Source organism: Ciconia boyciana, chromosome 22 (assembly GCF_034638445.1).
Source record: "Ciconia boyciana chromosome 22, ASM3463844v1, whole genome shotgun sequence".
Taxonomy (NCBI): domain Eukaryota; kingdom Metazoa; phylum Chordata; class Aves; order Ciconiiformes; family Ciconiidae; genus Ciconia; species Ciconia boyciana.
In genome coordinates this window covers 6,196,235-6,208,942 of record NC_132955.1, presented here as the reverse complement: position 1 = coordinate 6,208,942, position 12,708 = coordinate 6,196,235, and the positions used below count along the sequence as shown (strand labels likewise).

The 12,708-nt window shown below is 41.8% G+C and overlaps 1 protein-coding gene across 6 annotated transcripts in view; it reads right to left on the bottom strand.

Annotated features, from left to right (window-relative positions):
* NSF (N-ethylmaleimide sensitive factor, vesicle fusing ATPase) overlaps nucleotides 1-12,708 on the bottom strand; it is an 82,156-nt gene that overhangs the window by 5,089 nt on the left and 64,359 nt on the right. For all 6 annotated transcript variants that reach the window (XM_072885925.1, XM_072885922.1, XM_072885924.1 and 3 more), the window contains 2 exons: nucleotides 5,776-5,910; nucleotides 4,841-4,954 (listed from right to left, as the gene is read on the bottom strand). In XM_072885925.1, the coding sequence (XP_072742026.1) occupies nucleotides 4,841-4,954; nucleotides 5,776-5,910 (249 nt within the window). The remainder of the gene's footprint in view (nucleotides 1-4,840; nucleotides 4,955-5,775; nucleotides 5,911-12,708) is intronic.

Genomic DNA, 12,708 nt, shown 5'->3' with positions numbered 1-12,708 from the left:
GCTATGGGTACAATTAGCAGAGTATATCTGTTTAGTACCTTCCTGTTCTCCGTGACGTTTACCCAAAGAGAAGGTGGACACAAACAGTTTACCCTAGAGACCCAGATACCACCTGCATGGTGAGCAAGATGAAGCACTCACTGCAAGTCCTGGACATGAGGTTCAAAAGTGGCTGAAACGCAAGTTACACAGACAGCCAAAGCAAGCCTGGGAACCAGAGTTGCCAAGGCCAAGCTTAAACAAAAAGAATTACAAGTGCACACTCTCTCAATGAGCTTCAGGCAGCCCATAAAGGAAAGGGATTTGAGGAAAAGGACAAAATACATTTGATCTTTGACCATGAGTAGAAAAGTGCATCTGAGAGGGATCCCTGGCCTTCTCAGGCAAGACACATGGCATTTTTGTAGATACGGGCAGTGAAGGCGTCTACTTCTGAAAGGACTTCTTCAGAAGAGTTACTCAAGTGGCAGCCCACCAAGTCCTCAGATTTGACTTCTCATCTATGGTCCAAACTCACAGATTCTCCATAAGAAAGCTAAAAGACCTGGGCAAACGAACTGCCAAGAAGTGGACCTTGCTGGCAATAATCCAAAATCCAAACTTCCTCCATTCCTGTTGGACCTGGAAGGGCCTGGTTCCTATCAAATGTTGATGTCGAAGAGAGTGGTGAGATGTCCATCTACACATATGCTTTCTGAAGGTCTGAACTGGATTAGATGATGTCCTGAGATCCTTTCCAGTAAGAATGATTCTGTGATTCTACGATCTTAAGTATTCTGCAAATCAGGCAAACCAGTGAAAGGCAGCTTGATGGTTAGAGGAACAGCAACTCACTAGGTAAGTACTTGCACTCCATACAGAATCACTGCTAAGGGCCAAAGGCAAAATCCGTACAAGCATAGCAAATATTTATGCTGCCAGCCACGCCAATACCAACAGTCTATTGCATGAAACAGTGGGTGAAGAGTCAAGACACTTTTTGCAGAGGCCACAAAACCAGGCAATTTACTCAGTAGAGAGAGAATCTCTCACATCACAGATTGACCCAAGGAACCATGAACACTGAGATGGAGCAAGGCTTGACTTCTGGCCATCAACGGAAAGCCCAAAGCTGATAGAAAGAGAATGTCACACAGAATAGTCAAAGGGCCTGGCTTATTCTAAGATTACTTATGTCACTGACTGGTACAGGGATCAAGAGTATTATCTACCTGCAAAGAAGATGGTCCTGTTGCCAGGACCTTGGTGAAACCTTAGGAAATTATGGAAAAGTCATCACAATCAGGAAATAACAACAAAGGACCAATCGGATAGCTCTGTTAAAAAAACCCAACATGATCCAAGATGGATATATACCAACAAATCTTTTCATTCCTAGAAAATTTGTACTAACGCCACCAGCTGACATTCAAACTTGTCAATGCCAGTATTCTGCTTCCCAAATGAAAGATGCTGCCTCCCCACCCCTTTTCACTCGGACGTAAGAAAGTGGCCATGGTAAGACACTTTGTCCATAATCGGTACTGACACAGTTTCTACAGACTCTTTGGGAGGAACAGCATTTATCTGCAGACACAATATCTTGTCCAAAAGACTAAAGCAGGAAGCTGAAAGGCAACAAAGAGGCAAACTTGATCAAATAGCTTATTAAAAAACACAGACACAAAACCAGAAGGTTGATCTGTCCTGGAAGGAGCAGAAGATGGTGTCAAGAGAGTGCAAAGAGGAAGCAGGTTCAGGACTCTTGAACAGACCCTCTACTGCCCTGTGAAAGGAGAAATGCTGCTGTCAAACTGGATGAAAGATTTTCTAGAAGAACAGCGCAGAGACCAACTCTGTGACACAGCTCAGACAGGTGGCAAGAAAATGGCTGTTCCTTTCTAGGTAATGCAGTAACCCCAGGACATGCCTGGGAGCCCTTAGGAAAAAAGGCAACTGAAGAGACTTCATTAATCTTTAGTCCAGAGAAGAGGAGATACTCCACCAAGATGTGCACGCCCTTGGGCAGTACAGTACTCCTGTAAACCTGTCATAAAATCCAAACTCTTAGTATGTCTAGATACAGCGTTAGTTTAAAATAATATAGGCAATATTATGTGATGACCTTTCAAAATAAGTTCTCATGTAAGTTAAAATATATTACAGACAAACAGCTTAAATTAACTTTAAGTTTTATTTATGCTAAACAGAAGTTACCAAATCAGGAAATACTGGAGGTGCAAAAAGGGTCTTTCTGGAAAGCTGCCTGGCTCATTCAGGTTCCTAGTCCAAGGAGAGAGACCTTGGGTTTTGGAGTGTTGCCAGCAAGGTCCAAGAGCAACAAGACAGGCAGGCAAAATAAGCAGAAGGAACCAGCCCCTTAGCTATGGAAAAAGAAGGCTCATATATCCAGCAGCACCCCAGGGGAGGGTTGCAGCATCAGGGCAGGGTGAAGCTAGCGTGGCACCTGATAGCACTGTGAGGTGGTCCATGTACTGCAGCCAAGGATACTTCAAAACTAAACTTCTCTGGATTCACGTGGCAAATCATGAGTGTATCCGTTCATCAAAGACTTCTTTTGAACAAGAACGTAACATCATTCCAGAACACTCAGTGTATACAAGATGACCAAAGTATGTGACACTAAATACGAGTAGTTTGACATTAAAGAAGGCCAGGAATAGCAATAAATGTAGTTTGACGGAAATTAAGCTGCCAAAAAGTGTGGGTTTACACTTTTTGTAAAGTGTGGGCTCGTAAACAAGGTAACAAAGCAATCCAAGATACCAGAGCAATGCTGTGGTTCACGGTACCCCAAGAAAGGATTTTGATATTGAGAGACTGCTTGAGCAAGACTTTAGTCTGAAACAAACTGAAAGGCATTTGAACAGCTTAAGAACTCCTACATATAGCATGTATTGGGTTTACTAGTCTAATAAAACAAAAAACACAGATTCAGTGACTGCAGAGAAAGAAACCAGGTGCACATTTTTTGCAAAGAATTCATTCACCTTGGGATCTAATCAGCTGAATTTTGAGAAATTTCATCCATCACTTGGAATTTTTAAGGGATTTCAGATTCAAATCTCTTTCTAAAAAGCTGTGGTCCAGCTTAGTGTAAAAAGGAACTAGTCTTGGACTTCTCATTTGGTGAAACTCTGCTTTCCTGTAAAAGCTAGCCAAATTAGATATCATTGTGATCTTTCAGTGCATTCAGATACGGGTGATCTCCTATATAGTGAGAGCCTGTATTGCTTTCCTGTATTTATAGCAGTTCAGCAGATGGAGTCACGTAAACACCTCAGACCTTTTGGAACAGAACTACTTTATATATAGCTTCCATATGCTATTACCTATGCTATTACACAATTACCCAAATTGAGTGTAATAACATAAATTGCCTTGCTACCAACCATCCACGTATAGTAGCAAAGGTGGATTATCAGTCATCTATATCTGCAGTAGCAGCCCTTCATTTTACACTTGTTCAATTTGTCAGAAGTGGCACAGGGTCACAGTTCTGCCTGTCTTCTCCCAGCCTGATTCGTCATGGACTCACCTACGAAACAGTGGTCTGGTTAAAAAAAAAAAATGCACAAGACCAGTTTACCTGTCTGCACAGTCTATGGCAGTGTGAAGACTCCCTACCTACAGCATCATAGGTGTGCAGCCATGGGGTGATGCTGTGAACAAGGCCGGGGTAAGCATTTCCACCCATGCTCCAGATTCAGAACTGCCCATAATTTACATAACCTTCACCTTCAGTTTGGAAAAGAACCAACACTTAAGGTCAAAGCAGCAAAAGAAAACGTCCTATGTCAGAAGAAGGAATCCATTGTCAAGGCTAAGTAAAATGGACTGCAACAGAGCCAGGCAGTCCCTGAAGGCCTGCACCCCTTAAATACATTTAATACATGTGAGCAATGACTTACTGACTTGCCTGTAGGTATGGAATTAAAAGCCAAGGAAGAAGAGGAAAAAGTAATCTAGATAAATGACTTTATTCCCTGAGGTGACATCCAGTCAGAGCATATCCTTAGTGCTGTGCAAGTTTTAACAGAATTGTGAATAGTGAACAGAGGGATACATGACTTATATGCTGCTAAACTACATGCCTCTTAGCTTATGCTCAGCCTCTCCTAGGAAGATCTAAGGACAGTTCACTCAGCTGCACTAAATCCATTTGATGTGAAAAGAGAGTGTGTGCGAGGGGGGGGGAAGGACTCAGAAGGGCGCTGAAATGTCAGCCGCGGAGGATTAGGGCTGCATGCTACACCCTCTCATTTTTAGCATGCATATACTGTCGAGCACAAGCTTGATGGCTGGCTTGCAGGCATAGATGATGGGTGCGGGGGAGGGTTAAGAGCTACATATTTCTACCCTCTGCAATTATTTTCTTTAAAGTGCTGAAAGTGGAAAATAAAGAGAAGAGCAGCTGAACAGCCTGACAGATTTATCTTCTTCAGGGAAAGAGCACATACACCTGCACAGGCACCTTTTTCTTTAACAAAAAAAAAAAAAACAAACCCTAAGCGATTGCTATCTGCAGTCTTAACGTGCTGGGTGTAGAGAAGAAATTTCATGAAAGGTAAGTTAATCCAATCCCTCCAGTTGCCAGATGCTCTTCTCTGAAGTGCAGCTCTAAACAGCCTATAGGCACTGTGGTTTTTAAAGATCTATCCGTGGACCAAGACCTGGTGATTTCTTTGTTCAGAAAATTTCTTCTCACTGTAGCTCTTTTCTCAATTAAACCAATTCAAAGGCTCCTACCAAACAGCTAAAGTAGGAGTCTGCAGAGAAGTGGGAACCTCTAAGACGGCTCTATTTACCCCAGTCCTTCCTGGACCAGAAACATTCTTACTTGTAATGACATTTCTATCAGCATCAGCAGCTTCTTGATACCAATCCAGACAGTCTTCCCTTTGACATTCTGTGCAATAGTGCTGCGTTCCTTGTCTTTGAAGCTACCCAGGAGCTGGAGGGGGAAGAAGAAAAAAAAAAAAAAAAGGAAAAAAATCAACAACAGGAGACTGTCGGTAGGAATAATGCTACCTAACTTAGGAGAAAGGGAATGAGAAGCTAGAAAGCATTTTCTAGCTTAAAAGGAAAGTTTGTTGCAATATATCCAGACAAGGCAAAACACTTAGATTCTTTTATTCCATAATGGTTCTTTTCATAACATCTCTAATCAAACAGTGATTCTCTTTTATGATGCATTCTAGGTTTTCTCCAGATTAGAAGGAACCCAGTGGCTCAAGCTACAGTAAGTTTTCAAAACTGCTGCAAGAGTGTCTGTGTCTTTCAGGCTTTGGTGATACTATCATTGTGACAATTCTGCAAGTTTGCACAAAAGATTTGTCTGTTAAGTTTATTTTAACAGCCTTCAATATTCACTACAATTTCCACTATGGCACAGAATAAGAAGCCATTAAGGGCACGAATTTATAAAGAACCTATAATCTCTTCAGCACCAAACACCTTCATGTGATGTTGTTCCAATTCATGAGAGCTTGGCACGCTCCAGGCACATTCAGTTTAAATGTCCCAATTATGTTCATTACCCACTTCCATGCCCTTGGAATCTTTCAACCTACTTCACAAACTTTTTCCCTAGACCTACCATTCTCCCATTTTGCCTTAATTTATTGTATGAAAAAGTAATTCAGAGAAGCCTTAGAACTGTTATGTTATCACACAATGTTAAGTAGGACAGTGTTCCCAAATGCAGAGCTACTGCAAAATCACTAATTTCCAGCAAATTTTGAGCTGGTTTGTCATCCTTGAACTTTTTCTCACCTCCAAAGCCTCCATCAGCTGCTCCCCTGTTGCAATGTTGGGCACATGAATTGTAGTGCTGAAAGCATTCAGCATTTCCATTTCCTGCAGGACATCTTTGCGACTGGTGGTTCCAATGATTAGAAGCTTGCGACCCTGTCCACACAATGGAAAAAGTGTCAAGAAAGAAAAAACAAGAGAGGAACCAGCCTTGGGAAGTTTCAGCTAACTAGAAATGAAAAATGGAAAATGGCCATGTAAAAATACCACTTAAAATAAAATTAATAGGATTAAATCTGTCAGTAATTGAAGTAGCCAACATCAACCATACAAGACTAGGATCAGATTTCAGAAGTCAGAGTAATGCCACCAAGAAGGTCCAAAAATTATGGTACACAGAAGACCCACCCATACTCACAGCTTTCCTACCTTTCCTTCTAAATTCATCATTATAAATAGATGAAAGCTCATTAAATTTAAAAGCATGAGCAAACTCCCACTCCCAAAAGCTGAATTACAGATGACTTCTCGGGGGAACAGCCTGTCTTTAGAAATCCTGTGGGTATAGTGAATTTTCTGTCACGGTGCAGACAGTTCCAATGGTTTTACAGCTCATGCTTTAAGAGCGGAGGTTGCCGTAAGTTTATAAGACTTCCCACTGCCAGTGTGGTTGTATAAAAGGACAGTACCACGTCTGGCAGCCTCCGAGTTCAAACCGACAGTGCACACACCAGTTCCAAGTTGGCCTGAGCAGTAACAGGGTTTATAAACAATAGAGCAACGAATGGAAAACATCAACTGCCAATAAAAATCAACTTTTGTTAGTTCATCTTGCAAATACCAGTTCAGTGCTATTTGAATTTTACCATGCAGTGTTCAGACACTGATAAGTGTTGGCTGATGGAAGGAGCTGTTGGGATTATCGGCTGTGATCAGTCCCTTTTCCAGTTCAGTACAGAAGGAGCCCATGGGTTGAGGAGAGGCCTGGCTGGCCAAGTATCCTCATTTGCTGTACAGAAGTTTAGCTGACAGTCAGAGACAAAGAGTAAAGTTCTATATTGCAACTTCATGACACAAAACTCTGTTCATCATTATAAAAAAAACAAAACAAACAAAACCCTAAAAACTATCCCCACAGAGCAGCCAGAATTAATAAGTGCTTTGCATTCCTTTGACAAAGGATGAAAACCTATTTAAGCTTAATACATCTTTGATGAAGATGATGCATCTTCACAGCATTTGTTTATTTTTCCCTGAGTGCCATTGTATTCACTGACTTTTTGTGTTTGAACAGATTACACTCCTTTGGGTGTAATCTGTTCTGCTTTGGGTGATGGAGAATGAGAAGGCACCAGAACTGGTAACAAACTCAAGTGCTCACTTCAAGTTTGTTTTTAGCCTAAGACAGCACAAGGAAGTAATGCCTGGCAGGTTGAAACCAGAGCATGCCCCAGGTCACGAGCTTCACACAAAGGCTTTGTCACGGAAACACTGTGCTAACCCTTCTGTGTATTAATCGCTGTCTACATCTCAGGAGGCACCACGCTCACCAGCTCAGTCACCTCTTTAGAGGGGGAAATCCTCAGAAACCTACTGGGCAATTTAGTGGGGAAAAGCAGCCAATTCCTGAACTGATGACAGAAATGCCAGGTTTAAAACGGCAGTAGGAATAGGGAATGCTTTATCACTAGACAAAACTCACCTGCTGGTGGCACACAGCAAGCAGAAAAAGGTCTGAGTGTCTAAAAATGTCTGTAGGTAGCCTTGAGAAGGCCATAAAATGTCTGCAGAAAGCATAAATACAACTATTCCGTAGGTTGCTGCTTCCAGTATGTTCTGCATGACCACAGCTTTACAGTTGCACATTATTTGTTTCCTTCTTGATGGTCCTTGTGTAGCAAGGCCAGGAAAATATTTTATCATTTTACAAGTTCAAGCCAAATCTCAGCAATTCAGTGAGATCTTGCATGCAAAGATGAAAAAACGATGCGCTCAGTGGAGAGTAAGCAAATGGCGTTTGATCCTCACTCCTACAAGAAATTCAGAAAGCCCCACCAGGTGCTCATTTTCAGCTAAAGCACTTAATAGACCAAGAAAAATAAATTATGCTCGGCAACAGAAAAGCTGTTTGCCTACATGAAGACAAAATTTCAGCGGTCTTCATCTTTGAAAGTGGTTGGTAAAACAGACTTTAAACGCAGGCTCAGAAACTGTGTGAAATGAGTTCCCTAAGAACACTTAAGTCATCACCTGCTCGTGAACCACGGAAGTGTGGTACAAACAGCTCTGACATTTGCTCTGAAGTTACCACCCAAGGACAAAGCTAAGATATGCCTTCAACTTGCTAAGATATACTTGGGATAACAGCACACGTGACAGCAGAACTGATGCATGCTTAAAATCTTCAGAACGCAGACACAGAAATTATCAGTAGATTTGATTGAGAAAAGTTCATCTCGATTCTCACTTACTTTGCTTTCACGGTTGCTCTATATTTCCTCAACACACTGTCCTCAGTGAGTTTTTGTTCAATTCATAAATAATGTTGATATATCTGATATTATATATGCTATAACTCAGTAAAAAGTATAAGCCCTGTAAGGAGAATTTCTGCTATCTTATTCAAAAAATTGTAACAAGTCATATGCATGCTGTTAGGCACCTTCAAACAGCTTTCTCATTATACAGGTAAGGTACTAGGGTACAAAGGAAGCCAAAGACAGACTCTTGAACAGAACCAAGACCTCCAAAACATGCGCCAACCCTCTCTTGCAAGCACAAATCCATGCAATGCTATACCACCAAGACCGATCTGCTTTACAAGCTATAGCAATTATTTTTAAAAATTGTTTATTACCATATGTAATTCTCAAAATCCAGAACAGCTTGGGTAAGAGATTGTGTTAATAACAGTTTTCCATGAACTATGAGTATTTCAGGGGGAAAAACCCGCTCAACTGCAGCCAGCAAGGCAGTATCTGTTCCCAAAATATAGCTAACAGCATGTGTACAGTGCCTGGCACAGCAGATAAGACATCAATCAAGGGAATAACAACTTGCAGACTAACTGCTTGAAGGATGCTACCTGAGCAACTTCTACATTGATGAAGTCCATGCTTGATTATAATAAAAATGGAGTCTAGTTTGGGGCTTCATCAGAGACTAAAAGGTCTCACACCAGGAAAGGATGCAAGCAGCACAGAAACATAATTAGTGAGGTGAGTTTTACCTCCTGTAACTTCAGGTGTCCACATATGATCTCATTCTCTGCATTTCCTTCTTAGTTAATGGAGCCCAGATGACATGTACCCTCCTCCCAGAAAAGCTGCCTACACTCTGGACTCATACAGCAAACTATTTTCTAAACAGCTAGTTCAGTCGTAGAAAACCAAACCGCTGACAGCCACATTCAGTCAGATGAATCCCAAACTTGCTGTAAATCAGGCCAGCGGACAATTACTACACACACAAAAATGACTCTAAATGACTTATTACCATTTAGGAAAGCCACTGGAATCGGTCATTGTGGCAAGTTCTGTGAAAACACCAGCTCAATGCTAAACCTTACTCAAAATGCAAACACTCAGACATTTTTAGAATGAGAAAGAGAGTAAAACAAAAGTCATTATTCTACCATATGAATCCAGGGTGCTCTTTAAGACACTATGCAATCCTAGCCATTTCAAATACAATTTCAAATAAATCACTGAGTGAGAGAAATCAGAGGAAAGCAATGAGGATGGTTAGAAATACAGAATAACCTCCCTAAATAGACTCTTGGTAAACTGATGGGGGGCAAACGGAGAGGTCTATAAAATCATAGATGGTGTAGAGGAGATGAGTGGGGAAACTGCTGTTTCTCAAAATAAAAACTAGGGAGCACTAGTTATCAAGCATCAGTTTTAAACTGAACAAAAGGATGTTTGCTTTCACCATACAGTTCAGTTGAACTCAAGCAAGCACGACACTAGGAATGGCAAAAGCTTAACGAGGTTCAAAAGCAACAGGACAAGTTAGAGGTCAGACCCATCAGCAATTTTTAGATATCTCTGTTAGGACCCATGCTCAGGACCCTGAACCACTGATGACTGAATGGTTGAAAACTCCTCAGAACAGATGGCTACTCTGCAAAACAGTGCTTTAAATTTTTTAACAGCTCCACCCAAAACACTGATTTTTTCCCTGCTTTCTTCAAAAGAAGCTATGCGCTTCGACTTGCTACCTTTAAACTTGACCCACTGGAAAACCAGTTACCATAAAACAAGCATAATCTCTGCTGTATCAATTACTAAAAGAAAATTAAGTGTCAGGAGTCCCTTGTACTTTTCAAAGTTTCAGGCAACTTGCTCAGCAAACAAGTGGAAAACCTGCAAGTCAGAAATGTTGTGCCCCAGGCATTACCACAAAAGCATGAAAAGCCATCAAGCCAAATTGAAAAAGCTGCCTTCATCCAACGACTCTGCAGTGACAACACACCACAGGATATCACTGAATTTATTCTTGCTCTTGCGAGATGTACTGCTAAAGTGCCCCCATTTTCAGAAGTATTCACATTTTTGATCCTTAATTTCTACAGCCGCCATTGCAACGGCAACGTGCCATGTGTTCAGCCCATAGAAGATCAGGATTAAAGCTGAACTTCCAAAAATCAGGCATAATGAGAGAGTAACTACCAAGTAAGGAGGAACTTGGCTTTTCAACAGCTTAAGATCATTTGGTGTCAGACTCATTACCAGGGCAGTTCTAGGCCTAGTTCTTCCATCAACAGAGATTAGATACAGGCACATCACTTAAGCCTGGATTCATCCTGCCCATTTTTAGGCAATAAAAGTGCCCCAGTTTGGAGCCCAAGATCCCTCTGTACTGATGGGGGGATACCCAGTAGAGAGGTGCATGTCTTGCCCCACTGCATTCTAGAAGTGGGATAACCACAGATTTCACCTCTCTACTGCAGGGATTTTATCTGAATAAAGGATATAATCATGCAGAGAACTATGGGACTCAAAGATAAAAGAGGAAGTAGGTTTAAGCGACTACATTTTCAAGCATTATGAGATTGATTCTTCTAACACAGTATTCACTTCCTAATGGGCACCATATTATTGCATTGACTACCGAAGACAAACTAGAACATAAAAGAATTACATAGACTCTGCTACAAGCAAATGGAGTCTCAACATGTCAGTGGAGTCTCAAATTACAGGATTTCAGCAAATCTAGCCAGCCCTAGGCAAGGGGAGTTGGGGGGAACTTGAACTATGCTATAACCAAGTATTGGTGGATACTGAAGTGCCTCTCTGGTCTCCCACCAGCTGTTCACTCAACTATGGACCCTTGTATATTTTTATGCATGTGTTTTGGGGTATCAACAATTCTTCACATGTAATGGGAGAAAACACAATACCCCAGGTTTACAAGCATAAAGGTAACATCGCTGTTGATTGGAGTTGCTTCCAATTCACACCAAGCGACATGGAATCAGGAATGCATCTGGGATTATATCAAACAAGGAGATTATTCCGCGCTTTCCCCTATCAACTTTCATAAATCGGCAAAAGCCTCCAGTGTCCCAGAGAGGAAAAGGGGCCGGGGGCCTCTGGGAGCAGTGGAAGGGCATCCATAAGAGTGGTCACGAGCATCTCGCTAAGCCAGACATTTCATAACACTGCACAAATTGTACGTCCAGCTTAGCGCGGGGATGCTGCAATGGTCTTTCACCCTTTGAGCCAATTGTTAGCTTTTCACAGGAACCAGCAGGGAAGCACATGTGAAACCTCTGTGGGGCTGGTGAGTGTCTCCATGCCTTGTGTGACTCTGCATGTAGATGAAGCAGCTTCGGCTTTCGGAGCTGCTGCTGCTTAGTTCTCAGAGAAGTCCTTTTCTCCCGCTTGGCTCCCTGCTGCGACAGTCCTTTTCAGTCTTTCTATCCCCCCCCAGTCTCTTCTCCTGCACAACACAGGGAAACTTGATTGAAATAAAGACCCAAGAGAACATGGTTTATTTTCTTCTCTTCAATCCATTTTAGAAAAGCTTTTTAATTGGTTTAAAAAAAAGATGCTAAACAAAATGCAGTGTTTTTCAGTCTTCTTGAACTAGTAGTAATAGATACCACTATTTAAGCATTGCTGAGTGGAACTAGCAAGCATGAGCTGTGACCGGGAATTTAAAGCAAACTCAGAGATGTTTCTAGTTCCTTTAAAGAGTCTAAGGTGTTTACTCTCAAAACTTCTGCCAAGTACAAACAAGCCAGAAAGCCCAGAAAACCAGAAGCTTCAAGTGTTTGCCCTTCCCACACCACGTTAAAAAAATACAGCCTCAATAGGAAGAGAGGAGTCTGGGAGGCAGCTTTCATAAACCAATGCAACAGAGACATATACCTCAATGCATAATTAATAAGATTTCATCCCAGAAATGCTCCTCTTACACATGTAGCCTACAGTAATTGTAGGAAGCTGCTTGCACATTAAATATACTCTCTGCAAGTGATGTGACAACACCGTGTGAATACATAATCTGGGCCACAAAGATAGGAGCAGCAGAGCTGCGCTGCTGAAATGCACCCTCCGCTTCCCACTCGCTCCTTGCTTGCGGTTTCAACTGCTTCGTTGTTCCTGTTTCTAAGCTTTTCAGATCAACTCTATATTTCGGGCCCCTCTGACAAGTGAAATGGCGAAGAGCCTGATAGCAATGGAGAACAGGTATTGTCTCCCCAGCATCTTGCCATTGATTTCTCTCAGCACAGGGACATGCCTGGCATGTCCCAGGACACTCCACTTTTATGAGGATTGAACCTAAACCATGAGCCCAGTTCCACAGAAATTTGTGTTGGTATGACCTCATGGAGCAGGTTAGTACCACTGATGCTACTCATGTACATTTAAAGCACGTATCTGCATCTGAAATTATAACAAACCCCCTGAAATCAGCCATTACTTCCAAATAAATTGCTCCCCA